The sequence below is a fragment of the Palaemon carinicauda genome, chromosome 17 (assembly GCF_036898095.1).
Source record: "Palaemon carinicauda isolate YSFRI2023 chromosome 17, ASM3689809v2, whole genome shotgun sequence".
In the NCBI taxonomy this organism is placed as follows: Eukaryota; Metazoa; Arthropoda; class Malacostraca; order Decapoda; family Palaemonidae; genus Palaemon; species Palaemon carinicauda.
Window position 1 is genome coordinate 29,773,110 of NC_090741.1, and position 15,237 is coordinate 29,788,346.

Genomic DNA, 15,237 nt, shown 5'->3' on the forward strand with positions numbered 1-15,237 from the left:
ATTTAAATACATCAGAAAACAACTCATACTCAAATGTGTGCTTAAGACAGTAGCACACCAATAAATGGTGGCAGCGGTTAAACTCTAAGACAGCGGTTAAACTCTAAGAATTAGAGAAATATCTTCAAGACTTCAAAATAAATAGCTGTAAAACCAGAGAAATATCTTCAAGACTTCAACATAAAAGCTGTAAAACCAGAGAAAGATCTTCAAGACTTCAAAATAAAAGCTGTAAAACCTGATAAAGATCTTCAAGAACTCAACATTATCTACAAGAATCTACAATTTTGATTAAGTCCAACGGAAAAGCTAACATCAACATATGTTAGTATACAACTTGAATCTTCAATCAACATCCTAGGGAACCCAAGGACTGGCGTTCAACAATTGCAAGACATATCCAGGAAGAACTACATTCAACAAGAAACTAGAACGAGACATCGCTAACAAAACATCAAGAGAGAGAGAGAGAGAGAGGACGTGTCGACTTCATATATAAGCTAAGTACAGACGTTTTTGTATTCATTTCAGTTTGGGCAGTGAAGTGTAGTTATCACAAGTCGTTAGTCAATTGTTACTGGGGTGAGTGAATTCCTAAACTTTGTTATAAGAAACTCCGAATTCTCATTTAGAATTTTTCTTTCTTTGTGCTAATTCCTTTTTCTTTCATAAACTCTTGGGGGGAAATGTTTTGGGATTAGTAACATTGTTGGGGGAATTTTATTATACATATGCGTTTACGCAGTGGGCGTCTGTACTCATATAGATATTTTGATAGGATTGAAAGGGGTCAAAGAGATAGAAAAAAAAATACAGCAGTCATGGCTCCTCCTGTCAGCCCTACCCCTGGACCTAGTGGTGTAGGCCAGGCTAATCCTCCTCCAATTGTGACGCTTGTAAATGCCAGGTCAGCAATCCTTCCTTTTCAAGGTCGTGTCAACGGGTTCTTGCCACAAAATGTGGAGTCATGGATTTCATCCGTTGATGCCCATTTAAATGCCAAACAAATCGTAGATCCTTTTGTACAATTACAAGAAGCTAAAAGTTTTATAGATTTTTCTAAGGGGGATGCGAGTGCGTATTTAAGAGGTGTTTCATTTCAAGAAGCAGTTACTTGGGATGATTTCAAAGTTAGGTTACGCGCGATTTATGGGGGTGAGGAAGCTTTGGATGTAGTGTTAACGTTACGAAATACACTTAATCAAGCCACTATGAATCGGCTTAATGTTATTGAGAGAGCAGCTCTCATAGCTGATAGGCTTAACGAATATCAGGACATTTTAGGTAATTCCACTTGGGTTACTAACGATAACATCTCCGTGAAAGATTTTTTACGATTAATGTATTTAACTTGCATGACACTTATGTTGCCTGAAGCTTTAGTGCGGTGCTTTGATAAGAAGTTAATGCCTGCAAGTACGGAATTGGATGTCTATAAACAGATAAAGAAACACATGTCCAAGTGTCCAGATCTCGATCCCGTGTTAACTCAAGTTTTTGCTAAGAATGAAACAAAACCACAAACAGTGAACGTAATTAACAGTCCAGTAGCGGGAGTGACGTGTTACAACTGCAAACGTCAAGGTCACATAAGCGCAGACTGTAGAACGAAATTTTGTTCAGTTCACAACACAGCATCACATTCTTATAGTCAATGTTACGCGCGTAAGACACAACAATATCCTAGAAATACACAGTCAATTCCACAGTCAGTTCCATATGGAAATAAAAAGAAAAATCCTCATTTTAACAATAAGAAGAAACAACAAAATGTCAATGCAGTTCAGAGTCCGAAACAAACAAACACTTCTTCAAATATCGCTGAGCCTGGGCCGTCAAACCAGACCTCGCAAAGTCAGCCTAATTTTCAGAATGTGCAGAGCAAAGCAAATACCACATAGTTAACTCTAGAGGGGAAGAGAGTGATGTTGGGTCAAGGTCATTTATGTCAACATCAATAGTATTGAATAATCAATTTAATGTTTTATCAGATAATTGTGAGACAATAGATTTTCCTATGAAACACACGGCCGAATTAAGTAAAACAGTGCATGCTCCCGTAGATTTGCAACGAATTCATACAATAATAAGCCAAAATGAGTTACGGCCAACCTTATATGCTGTAAATTTAGAACACAAATCCTTTACGTTATTTTTTGACTCTGGTAGTCCACGTAATATTATGGATTTGAAGACGCATCATTTGTTGTTTCCAAACTTTCCGATTGAAAAATCAGGAATTAGACTTTCAGGTATAGGAAATAATGAATTAAACGTCATAGGCATAACTCATATTCAGTTCAGAGTCGGTAATCGCACGTTTGTCGATACATTTGTTGTAGTAAAAAACATTAATATGTATCCAGCTGTAATTATAGGATACCCATCTATGGGAAATCAAAACATTATCTTAGCTCCTGCCAAGCACGGCGTGTATATCAAAGGGAAATTCTATAAGTCTTCTAATACTTTAAAGTCAGTTTTGGATAAAAAGGAGACGACAAATGTAACCGTAACGTACGTTGAAGAACCAATAACTTGTCTCACTAATAAAGAAATAATATACGCGACCCAGCAGAATTCTCGTTCACCCGTAATATCATCTTGCACGCAATATATCGAACCAAACATACCTTCGAATTTAATAGTGCAAATAAAGAAAACACTACCGGGATCTGAAATATTAATCCTTTCCGATACTTTGAAAACTAACGGATTGTCTGTCACACAAGCTATTTATACAGTAGGCTCACATCAGCAATGTAATATCGAAGTCTGTAATCATTTAAATAACACTTTAGTAATTCACAAAAATCAACATATCTTGGATGTAGAAGTTTATAAACATCGTATTCTTACCGTTGCTGAAATCAATCACTCTCAATCAGTTGCGGATGAGTCCCTTTTGCGATCTATTAAAAATAAAATCAGTAAGGACATTCAAGACGAAGAAATTCAGCAGAAAATTTTTGAACTTTTAACTAAATATACAGATGTCTTTTCCACTACGGATGGATCCTTAGGAAAAACAGATGTGATCGAGCATCAAATAAGGTTAAAAGACAAGCAGAAAATTATATATGTACCCTCGTACAGACTCCCTATGAAATTCCAGAATGAAATAAATGATGAAGTAGGTAAAATGTTAGAGGAAGGAGTCATTAGAAAATCAAATAGCCCTTATAATTTTCCTTTAATAGTTGTACCGAAAAAAGATCGAACATGGCGTATCTGCGTCGACTTTCGTCGTCTAAACGAGGAAACGATCCCTGATCGATTCCCAGTGCCATGTACTGACGATATTTTTTCTTTGTTAGGTCAGAATAAATATTTTACCAGTTTGGACTTACTTAAAGGCTTTCACCAGATATCATTAGAAGAAGATAGTATCCCATACACAGCCTTCAGCACAGCCAGGGGACATTATGAATTTTTACGGATGCCTTTTGGTTTACGTTGTGCTCCTATAACATTTACAAGAATGATTAACATAGTGTTTGGAGACTTGTTAGGGGATATATTGCATGCCTATATGGATGATCTTGTAATCTTTTCCAACACCTTAGAAGAACATCTACGTAAGTTAGAACTAGTACTACAGAGATTAAGACAACATAACTTAAGGGTAAAGATTAGTAAGTGTGAGTTTTTCAAAACAGAATTAATATATTTGGGTTTCATGGTGTCAAGCCAAGGTCTTAAAGTAGTCCATGATAAGGTGTCGGCTATACGTAATTTTCCCATACCTACTAATGTCAAGGGAATACAGCAATTTCTGGGTTGTAGTGGATATTACAGGCGTTTTATACGCAACTATTCAATAATAGCCGCTCCTTTAACTGATCTTACGAAGAAGGGCGTAGATTTCATATGGTCTGAGCAACATCAACAGGCGTTTAATACTTTGAAAGATGAACTGTGTAGTTCTCCTATCTTAAAATTTCCTGACTTCGGTAAGGAATTCTTCATTGCAACAGACGCCTCAGACTTAGGAGTAGGAGGGGTATTGCTTCAGCAATATGATAAACAGTTTTTCCCGATAGCTTTCTATTCTCGAAAATTGAGAACTTCCGAAAGTAAATATGCAGTAATAGACAAGGAAGGACTAGCTATTGTTAATTCGCTAGTGCATTTTAAGTTCATAATTTACGGTTATCCCGTTAAGGTTCTTACTGACCATAAACCACTAACAGAGTTCTTTAAAGGCTTCAATCACAGCCCTAAACGAACTCGGTGGCATTTGATCATTCAAGATTTTGGCGCAAGAATCGGGTATTTACCTGGGAAAGCAAATATCATTGCGGATGCATTATCACGCAACCCCGTGTCATCTTGTACGGAGCCTTTAGCTGAATTAATAGATATATCAACATCCATGCCTATTGTAAAAACAATATCTGAACAAGAAGATTTAGGCTGGAGTGCTGAATTGTTACAGACTGAGCAAAGAAAAGATCAGAAAATAGAAACAATTATAAATGCTTTGAAAGGCAATCATAAAGAAAAAGAATATATAAAGTATAAGCAGCAGAATTATGTAATCAAAGATAATATTCTGTGTAGGACTGTGACAAGGAAAACCCGCAATACACCACATGTAACTAACGACCAGATAGTAGTACCAATCTCACTTATTTCCACTGTCCTGAATTGGTTGCATTCAAATCCATTACATGGACACCCTGGGTTCTCATTAATGTCACAGAAAGCCAAATCATTGTTTTATTGGCATACAATGCTTACAGATATAAAAAGACACATAGCTAATTGTCGCACATGTCAGGAAAACAAAGTTAGATTTGTTAACAGGATTTTACGAGTCAGACAGAGGAAATAAGCACCTCTTAGTAATTATAGATGCTTTAACTCGATATACAGAACTAATAGCGCTTAAAACTAAAACTGCGATTGAATGCGCTAGGAAGTTTTACGAGTGTTACATTTGTAAACATGGAATTCCAAACATGATAATCTCAGACTCGGGTGGTGAATTTAATAATCACTTTCTTACCTCATTGTGTGAATTCCTCAACATAAAGAAGATTAATACCATGATATATCACCCAGAGTCGAATGGGCTAGTGGATAGAGCAAATAGGAAGATATTAAATATATTGAGGGTAACACTAGGGGGATCAGACCCCAACTGGGATATTGCAATACCGGCGGCACTGAGTACTCTGAATCATTCATATCATATATCAATTAAAATGTCACCGCATGAAGCATTGTATGGTACCCCAGTTAGAACACCTTTCCATGTATTAACGCCTACAACTAATCTATCAAATCCTTTAAAAGAATGTATAAATGCAAGTATAAGTCGATATGATATCCTTCGAAAGAATTTAGAAGAATCACAAATCATAATGAAAAGGAATCATGATAAAATAGCGAAACCAACTAAATTCTATCCTGTTCGTAATACTAGGCAGGCAGTTAATTCTAATAGCCAGGCCTTCTCCATCATAAGACTCAATACTACGCAGTACTCTAGAAGTTTTATTCCAGCTGTTACCAAGTTGTGGAATGATCTTCCTAATCGGGTTGTTGAATCAGTAGAACTTCAAAAGTTCAAAGTTGGAGCAAATGCTTTTTTGTTGACCAGGCGGACATGAGTCTTTTTATAGTTTATATATGACATATTTGTTGTTGACGTTGTTAATAGTTTATATATGATATATCTCTTTTGACATTACTTTTTTTAGAATGATTTATTGTTAATTTGTTCTCTTCAGTTATTTATTTCCTTATTTCCTTTCCTCACTGGGCTATTTTTCCCTGTTGGAGCCCCTGGGCTTATAGCATCTTGCTTTTCCAATTAGGGTTGTAGCTTGGATAGTAATAATAATAATAATAATAATAAAACATATACCGTGGGTGATAACATCTATATTCAAATCAATGTCAGAAAAGGGCTCAACTATAAACTAACACCTAAGTTTGAAGGCCCATTTAACATTTTGGAAACATTAACGGCCAATAGGTTTAGAATTCAAAACGTAGCCCAACCCACGGATGAGAGAATAGTACCATTGTCTCACATAAGAAATTAAAAAGAAAAGAGAGGAAAAGAAGTGAGGAAAAATTTTATTTTGTGTGACTAAAAGTTTTCTTTTTAATACAGGAGTAATTACATATATTTTTTCTCGTTACAGGTTTCCAAGATGAATTTTTTGTTGTTGGGAGTGATATTGTTCGCTCAGACATTTTCCTCGTATGGGATGAGTTCTAAGACTAAAAATATATATTTTAAATATGGCAATATAGTTGAAAGACAAGAAGACATTTTTATTACATCAACCAACGTAATTGTCGAAGTGCATATGCAAGCAATTTTTCTTCAAGAGAATGATGTCACTAGCTTAAGAACCGCCATTTCAAGGTTTTCTGCATCATTGGATGAGTTGCATAGAAGACATTTTCATTTGACTACTAAGAGTTTGCTTGGATCAACATTAAAAGTTGCAGAGATGCTATCTGATGACTTGAAAAATAAGACTGGCGAGACAGGATCTTTGGCTTATGATCTTTTGATGTGGACTGTAGGACACGAACATAAAGAAAGACGGAATCCGTTCATTTATGCTGCATTAAGCATCTTTGGGTCTGTTGCAAGTTTAGGTTTAGGAATTTCCAATCGTCTTAAAATTAGTAATCAAAATAAGAAAATTGAGTTCTTGACTCATAAAGATGAATTGATTATGTCAGAACTAAGGGATCAGTTAGCTTCAATCAATAAAATTATGGATTTGTTAAATGAACATTCAGATAATATCGTTCAAATTATGGAAGTACAGGATTTGTTGGCAACATTAACGTATTATGATTCAAAGATAGATCACATACATAACAGAATTGCACATTTCATTGAGAAATCCAAGGATTATGTAGAAGCTATCACGTTAGCAACTAAAGGTGTATTGTCGCCCCATTTGTTGCCTATACGTTACTTAAAATTAGTTCTGGAGAACGGAAGGGATAAACTAGGCTATGTTCCTTTGTTAGACGAACATAGGTTAGAATTTTATTACAGCCTAATTACAGTAAACGTAGATAATAACAGGATTAGGATTACAATTCCCTTTGATTCTTCTGATGCCTGGCAATCTTACAGGATATCACCATTTCCGACTTTCATGACGAATCACTCAAATCCAGTAATATCCAGTTTGACAGGACACGTATTGATTTCCCCAGACAAGGAAACATATACGGTCATTAAAGACTTAAATCAATTAACTCACTGTTCAGACGCAATGGATAGAAAAATATGTACAGCTGACTCATTTGAATTCCGTAAAAACTTAATGGATTCATGCGAGTTAGGTTTAGTGCTAGACAGTGCTCTCTCCCATACAAGTGAAAATTGTCTGGATAAGCTTTATCCCTTTGACAATAAAGAATTCAATTGCAGACTAAATAATGGCTCGTGGATACGATACGACAAGGACGGCTTCAATGTATCATGCCCTGACGGATCCACATCCTTCACCCACATCTTCGTCGCAGCAGATGGTTGTATCGGGACTTCCCCGAATTCCATGGTGACTGGCCTACGGACAATCATCAGAGAACGAGCCTACTTCGCGAACTTCACGTGGACCTCTACAATGCCAGCACTTCCTCTCCCATACAACGGCCGTGTGGCAAAGCGGTTGATGAAACTTACCGAAAAGGACCACCTGTCACCGACTTATGAAGAAATTCTTCACCCCATAATACTGGCTAGTTTGTGTTTCACGGTGATGATATTTATCGCCGTGAACATCCTTGTTTGGCGTAGGTTACGGCACAGCAAGCAGCTACAAAGGAATGAGTTCCATAGCCCTGACAATACCCCCTATTTAATCCAGTTCAAAGCTGTTTGAGTGGCCACCTCATTCGCTAAGGGAGTAATTTGTCGGGAAGATGTTTGTATGAAAAGCTGATTAGTACGCTAGTAATATGTAATTAAAGAAATTCTCTACATTTGCATTGTTAAAAATACATTTAAAACAACATTTAAAAAATAAATGAAATAAAAAAGGATATAAATCATTTTTTTCTCTCGGCATCTAATAAAAATATATAAGCCAGAATGTTAAAAAAGCAAAGAGAAAAAAAAAATATAATAAAATATATAACAGAATCTATGGGCATCTAATAAAATATATCAGCCCTATATATAAATATATATATATATATATATGTACGAAACCGTGGTACGTGTACGTACCAGGAATTCGTGTTTGTGCACTAAAAATTGAGTATCTTGTTTCTGACAAAGGTAACAATTATTCTTTATCAAGTTACCGAATCATATGTAAGTCAGAATTTATTTTGTTTTTTGGTACCATGTAATCATTTGCTAGCAATGTACCATATATATGATCTTGGTTTTATCATGCATTTTTCTTTTTGCTTTGGTAATATCTTTTTTGTATGCATTATTGTTATTATTTTTTGATGTGCCTATTTTGGACATTCGTCCTCAGTTGATTATGGCTAAAGTTAAACAAAGAATAATGCGTACGTCCAGTCACACCTAATAACCATGTTTCGGCTTGTTGTTAAATTTTTGTAAAAAAATTGAGATAGCTGGCCGAGCTAATGTAATGATTAGAATAGTTAATATTACATGTTTAAAACAAATGACGTAATATGTCATGTTGGTTGGAAGAGCTAACCCTGGGATTTGCTGTAGTCATTCAAAATTGTAAACAGGACGTATAATGCAAACCTCGGCAAATTGACATTCTTTCTTAACGTCAACACATTGTCTCCTCGTGTGAAAGTTTGTGTAAATGTGTATAATTATGAACTTATGTTCGTTTTTTGGTGGCCGATGGATGAAAACTATTTTTCTATATTTCTCTACCAGAGTCAGTATAATCAAAGTATATAAGGATCTCATGTCAAAAAACACTTTATCATCTTGCTTTGGAGTCTAACATAACGGGCTTAAGTTATCAGTTACCTAAAATACATTTTGACTGAACTCCAGTAAAGAAGACTTTTAAGATATTCCACATTATCTCATATATCAGTACAGTAGTTGTTTAACTATTTAATAAGGAATATAAAAAACCACCGATCAAGTTACATGCTCTTTATATTCCCGTGTTGTAGCTGAATTAAATTCTGTATTAAAAAACTTGTTCTTCGTCCTATCCTATCTTGTTTCTCTTCCTTTGGTTTTTTAAGTTTTAACAGTTTAGATATGAAAGATCTAATTCAATGTTGTTGCTGTTCTTAAAAGATTATATTTTGATAGTTCATTACTTCTCTTAAAGTTTATTTATTTCATTGTTTTTTCTGCACTGGGGTATTTTTCCCTCTTGGAACCCTTGGGCTTATGGCATCCTTCTTTTTCGACTAGGGTTATAGCTTAGGAAGAAATAATAATAATAATAATAATAATAATAATAATAATAATAATAATAATAATAATGATAAAGTCTAACCATTGCTTCATTATATAAGATCAAGATTAATGACCTACAATTGTTTTTATACATTCTTCAGAATATTTGATGGTGATAAGAATTATTGATAAAACAAAAATATTCAAAATATATTATAACTCAGGAATACTTATTCATTTTAATCTTTCAGTAAATGACGTTATAAAACCGTTCCTTCTATGAATACTAATCATTACTTTTCTTATCTATTATGACGAACACAAAAGGAACTACAGGGGCACTCAGTAAAGCGCAGACCTCCGCCGCAGCAGCTTATTTCTTGACCTTTTTCTCGACCTTGACCTTCGACCTTAACATGTATTAATTGGCTTGGACTTTCATACACTCAAATAAGAACCAAGTCCGCAGTCTGTAACAACGACGTCCAAACTTATGGCTGATTATGTGAATTGAACATTTTGCTTGGCCGTGACCTTGACCTTTTACCTTGACCTTCCAAAATGTATTTTCAGCTTTTTACATAACAATTAATCGTTGCAATTTTCATTACTCTACGATTAAAATTGTGGCCAGGAAACTGATCACAAACAAACACAAACATTCAAACACACAAACAGGGGGCAAAAATATAACCTTTTAACTTCGTTGGTGGAGGTCATTATAAATATCAATTGTCTTTAAATTGAAAAGAGAAGCAATAAGAATGTCTTTACATTGGAAAGACAAGGTATAAAATTGTCCTAAGAAGTGGTTTAAGATCTCAACACATTTTATGCGATAAGGATAAGAGTTGAACCAGAATCCCTTTACCTCGGGGGAAGATTTATTGGCGATGAGGATTAGATCCTTTTCTTCGTAGCTTTTGAAACAAAAGTCATTTCAAAAGTCAACGAAAAGAAACACAATGGGACTTCTGGGGAACTTAGAAAGCTATTGCTGCAAATAAAGATGGTCCTCAGTGGTGTCTTCAAGGGGAAATAGATAGTTCTGATAGCCTGAAGTTATTATGAAGTAAATGAAGGATTTATTGTAGAGCTCAAAGCTGGTGAATTTATTTTGTTTTATAGAATTTTCCTAAAATCTGAGGAAGAAAGAATCTTCTAAAGAATTCTCTCTCTCTCTCTCTCTCTCTCTCTCTCTCTCTCTCTCTCTCTCTCTCTCTCTCTCTCTCTCTCTCTCTCTCTCTCTATATATATATATATATATATATACATGCATGTATATATATACATATATAAACATATATATATATACTGTATATATACATATACAGTATGTATATATACACACACATATATATACATATATATGTGTATATATATATATATATATATATATATATATATATATATATATATATATATATATATATATATGTATTCTCTCATTCCATATATAGTATATATATATATATATATATATATATATATATATATATATATATATATATATATATATATATATATAAATATATATATAGAGAGAGAGACTAATGGAGAAATACTTCAAAGGTATGTTAGCCTTTGAAACTGTGCTGACATCGCATCCACATTATTTTCTAAGCATGAAAGATATTCTATTTGTTCCTTTCCTCACTGGGGTATTTTCCCTGTTTGAGCCATTAGTCTTTTAGTAACCTGCATTTTTAACTAGGGTTGTAGCTTAGCAAGGAATAATAATAATAATAATAATAATAATAATAATAATAATCTAACTAGAAAAGCACTGAGTGCAGACCTCCGTCACGGCAGCTTATTTCTAGAAACCAGCTTGCCTTTCCTAGAATCAATTTAGATCGTAGGCGTCTTTGAGATCTGTGTGACAACCATGTGTGAACTTGAGGTTAAGGTTAAGGTTAATTCGGTCGACCTTTTGCTCGACCTTGACCTTGAACTTTGACCTAAGGCTTTCAAAATTGCATCACTTCCACGTATTATCATAACAATTAATCCCTGAAAGTTTCACTATTCTCTGAGTAGATTTATGGCCAGGAAGTTGTTCTCAAACAAACAAACAGACAAACAGGGACGAAAACATATTCTCCTCCAAACTTCGTTGAAGGAGGTAATAATAAGAATAATAGTAATGGAACGTTTGGCAAAGTCTTGATATCAATAGAATAAATAATCATAAGTGAAGACTCACATCATCATAGTTCTTGAAGTCGCAATCAAGATGGCTGCCAGTAAGCCTACAGAAGTGAGACTCTTCCGTGACCTGAGCAGCTGAGATCGCCTTTGCTGACATCAGCAAAATGAGGAAGGGACTCCAAATGATTGACATGACGGACCACCTGTAAATAAAGAGAGATTTTTTTTTTCTTTTTCCAATGCATCGATGAAGATGAACGGACAACAATAGTGATATTTCTATTCAAGAAAATTGGAGGGTTGACGTTTGTCTGATCCAAATGGAGATATTGATTTGCCTATTAAAAGAAGATATGGAAATGAGAATGTGGTGGGTTTTGGTGATACATTTTGCCTTATATTTTCCCTAGGTATTACATTACACCCACACACACAAACAAACATACACACACACTATATATATACAGTATATATATATATATATATATATATATATATACATATATATATATATATATATGTATATATGTATATATATATACAGTATATATATATATATATATATATATATATATATATATATATATATATATATATATATATATATATATATATATATATATATACTGTATATATATACACACACACACACACATATATATATATATATATATATATATATATATATATATATATATATATATATATATATGTATATATATATAAATGTATATATACTGTATATATACATATATACATATATATATATATATATATATATATATATATATATATATATATATATATATTACTTATAAATATATGTATTTATACACATAGATATTTATATATCAAGTATATATATATATATATATATATATATATATATATATATATATATATATATATATATATATGTATATATATATATATATATATATATATATATATATATATATATATATATATATATATATATATACAGTATATATATATATATATATGCAATAAAAAAATTATAAACTGTGTGTAAGATATTAAAAAAGAACTCTTCAAATGCATATTACAATCACAAAACATTTATTCCACCTTTTTCGCAGTTTTCCAAATGAAAAATCCACAAAGCCTACAAAAAATAAACCACAATTTATGAGCATCCGGAGGGACAATTTACCTCACTTTTGCGGAATCCACAACTGACAACAAGTTTGAATTTATGGAAATTTATAAAAAAAATAGAGGAAAAAAGTATTTTTTTCAGTGCTATTTATATTTGTTTCTTTAGGATTTATTTCAGTAATAATAATCATCATTAACATTATTATTATTGTTATTATAATTATTATTACTATTATTATTATTATTGTTATTATTATTATCCTTAATATCATTATTGTTTTTATCATTACTACCTAAGCTAGAAGCCTAGCTGGAGAAGCTACACGTTATAAGCCCAAGGGCCCCAACAGCAAATATAACCAAGCGAGGAAAGGAAATAAGGAAATAGACAAACTACAAGAAAAGTAATGAACAATTAAAATGAAATATTTTAAGAACAGTAACAACATTAAAATATACCTTTCATATATAAATTATAAATACTGTAGAGACTTGTAAGGATTTTTTTTTTTTTTAGTTTTTAGTTTTTGAAATAACTATTTCTCATATAATGTTATAGAAAATGTTTCTTTCGTATTGTCTACATCTTTTGTTCTTGAAGTTTATATACTTCCTTTTCTCACTGGGCTATTTTCCCTGTTGGAGCGCTTAGGCTTATAACATCCAGCTTTTCCAACTAGGGTTGTATCTTACCTAATAATAATAATAATGATAATAATAATAATAATAATAATAATCTCATTGAACCTATCTGATACAATGGCTATAATTTCTGTCTATATTTCATGATGATCAAAATAAAAGATCAAACATTTTATCTGTTATAAAGATAACTAATAAATATTTTGATGCCTTTTCTCTCCTTATCCCTTATGCTTTGAAAATTCGTTGCTACTCACATTGTATGTATATCTTAATTCTTTTTATTTTCTTCCTTTTTAGTTACGTACTCACTGACATTTGCACTAATATAAAACTATAACTAAGAACTATTTGTAGTTGACATTTTCGAACAAATATGTTTGACAACTTCTCAAAGTCAAAGACACTCGAGACAATATAAAGGCTTTCTTTGCAAAATTCTGTCCTGAAATTGGAGTATAGTTATTCTAGAACTCAATTGCAGTCTCCAGTTTCTATCTGTTGAATAGTTTTTTTTTTTTAATTCGCGTATCATCTAATAAAGACTTGTGGGTTAGACAATTAATTTCGTCCAAACCAGGAACCTGATAAGATTAGACTCAAATGATTCAATATCACTATCAAAGTAATCCTGCGATTATGATAAAGTTAATGCATAAAACATATGAATCTTGAAGATAAATGGCATGGACAAGTCGGGTTAAGGGGTGGGTTTAAAGGCTTAAAAGTTTAATGGCCATTCTTGAATAGCAGAGGCAAGGGACAGTGACATTGCCCTGGTTAGTAGGACAATGACCTAGAAACTGATTGTATATACATATGGTCTGCGCCCAAGCCTCTCTCCACCCAAACTAGGACCAGGGAGGTCCGGGCAATGGCTGCTGATGACTCAGCAGGTAGACCTATAGTCTCCCCCCCCCCTACAAAAAAAAAACATCCTTAGCTCACATGGATGGTGCGGTTGCAGACACTACAAGAAACTATCGAGCTTGAGGTTGACTCCAACCCCAGTCAGGTAAAACGCCAGGTAGGGACGTTTCCAATGGGACGGATATGGGAAGAAGACAATATCTCAGAAGCAAAATAGAATAATTGATTCTATAAACACATACGTTGCAAATTCAGTGATTAAGAATGTTGTATTTTTTCTCTTAATTCAAACTCAGAAGATCCTAACAAGACGAGGAACTGGTCACATGTGCTGCCATCTAGCCACACCCAACCCATTATAGTGTAACTTCACAAATATATTCATACAATATATTTGTCAACCCTAATGTGCACTTTTGTAATCATGTCCTTATCAGCGATGCCATAAAGAAAATTTGCCTTCAATATCAGTGAAATAATTGTTAGGCTAAACAGTGAAACAGATAACTTCAACGTCCCTCATTGCTTTTTGAGAAATATGCTATTGATTGATAGATTACTTACCTCAATACACTACACATGTTTCCCGTGAATGATATATGGCTAAATTCTCACAGGATCTGGGGAACGACGAGTACCAGACTTTGTTTATTTTTCGAGGTAACACAAACAAACAAACAAACATACGCATACACACAGATATCCACGGCAAAACTGAAGGAATCATAGATTGCTGAAATTTGATACAGGGCCCAAAAGATAAAGAAAAATTCAAAAAGATAGCTTTATCAACTATGATACATGGCTAGTAAAGAATTGTTCTAAATAATTAACTTCTGAGAACTAACACAATAGAATAGACAATCAATTGCCTTTTACTCATCCTGATCGGCCTCTGTTTTTCCTTGGAACGATGCTGAAATTCACCAGGAAAGTAGAGATTGAAATACCTTAAAAGAGCAATAAGAAAAACTGAGAGTAGAGACACCCTCTCTACGTAACTTCCAGAGTAGAACTAAACAGAAATCAAATCCACAGCAGCTTTTAAAAGCTTCTGCAGGATCATTGCTTTGTTCTGTAGTAGAAATGGAATTAACCTTTTCCTGATT

General features: G+C 33.3%; 1 protein-coding gene across 1 annotated transcript in view; it reads right to left on the reverse strand.

The window, feature by feature from the left end:
- Positions 1 to 15,124, reverse strand: part of LOC137656011 (uncharacterized) — a 19,800-nt gene extending 4,676 nt beyond the window's left edge. The window contains exons 1-2 of the mRNA XM_068390200.1: positions 15,079 to 15,124; positions 11,553 to 11,700 (exon numbers count right to left, since the gene is read on the reverse strand). Of these exons, the coding sequence (XP_068246301.1) occupies positions 11,553 to 11,690 (138 nt within the window). The 5' untranslated portion in view covers positions 11,691 to 11,700; positions 15,079 to 15,124. The remainder of the gene's footprint in view (positions 1 to 11,552; positions 11,701 to 15,078) is intronic.
- Between the last annotated feature and the right edge of the window lie 113 nt (positions 15,125 to 15,237).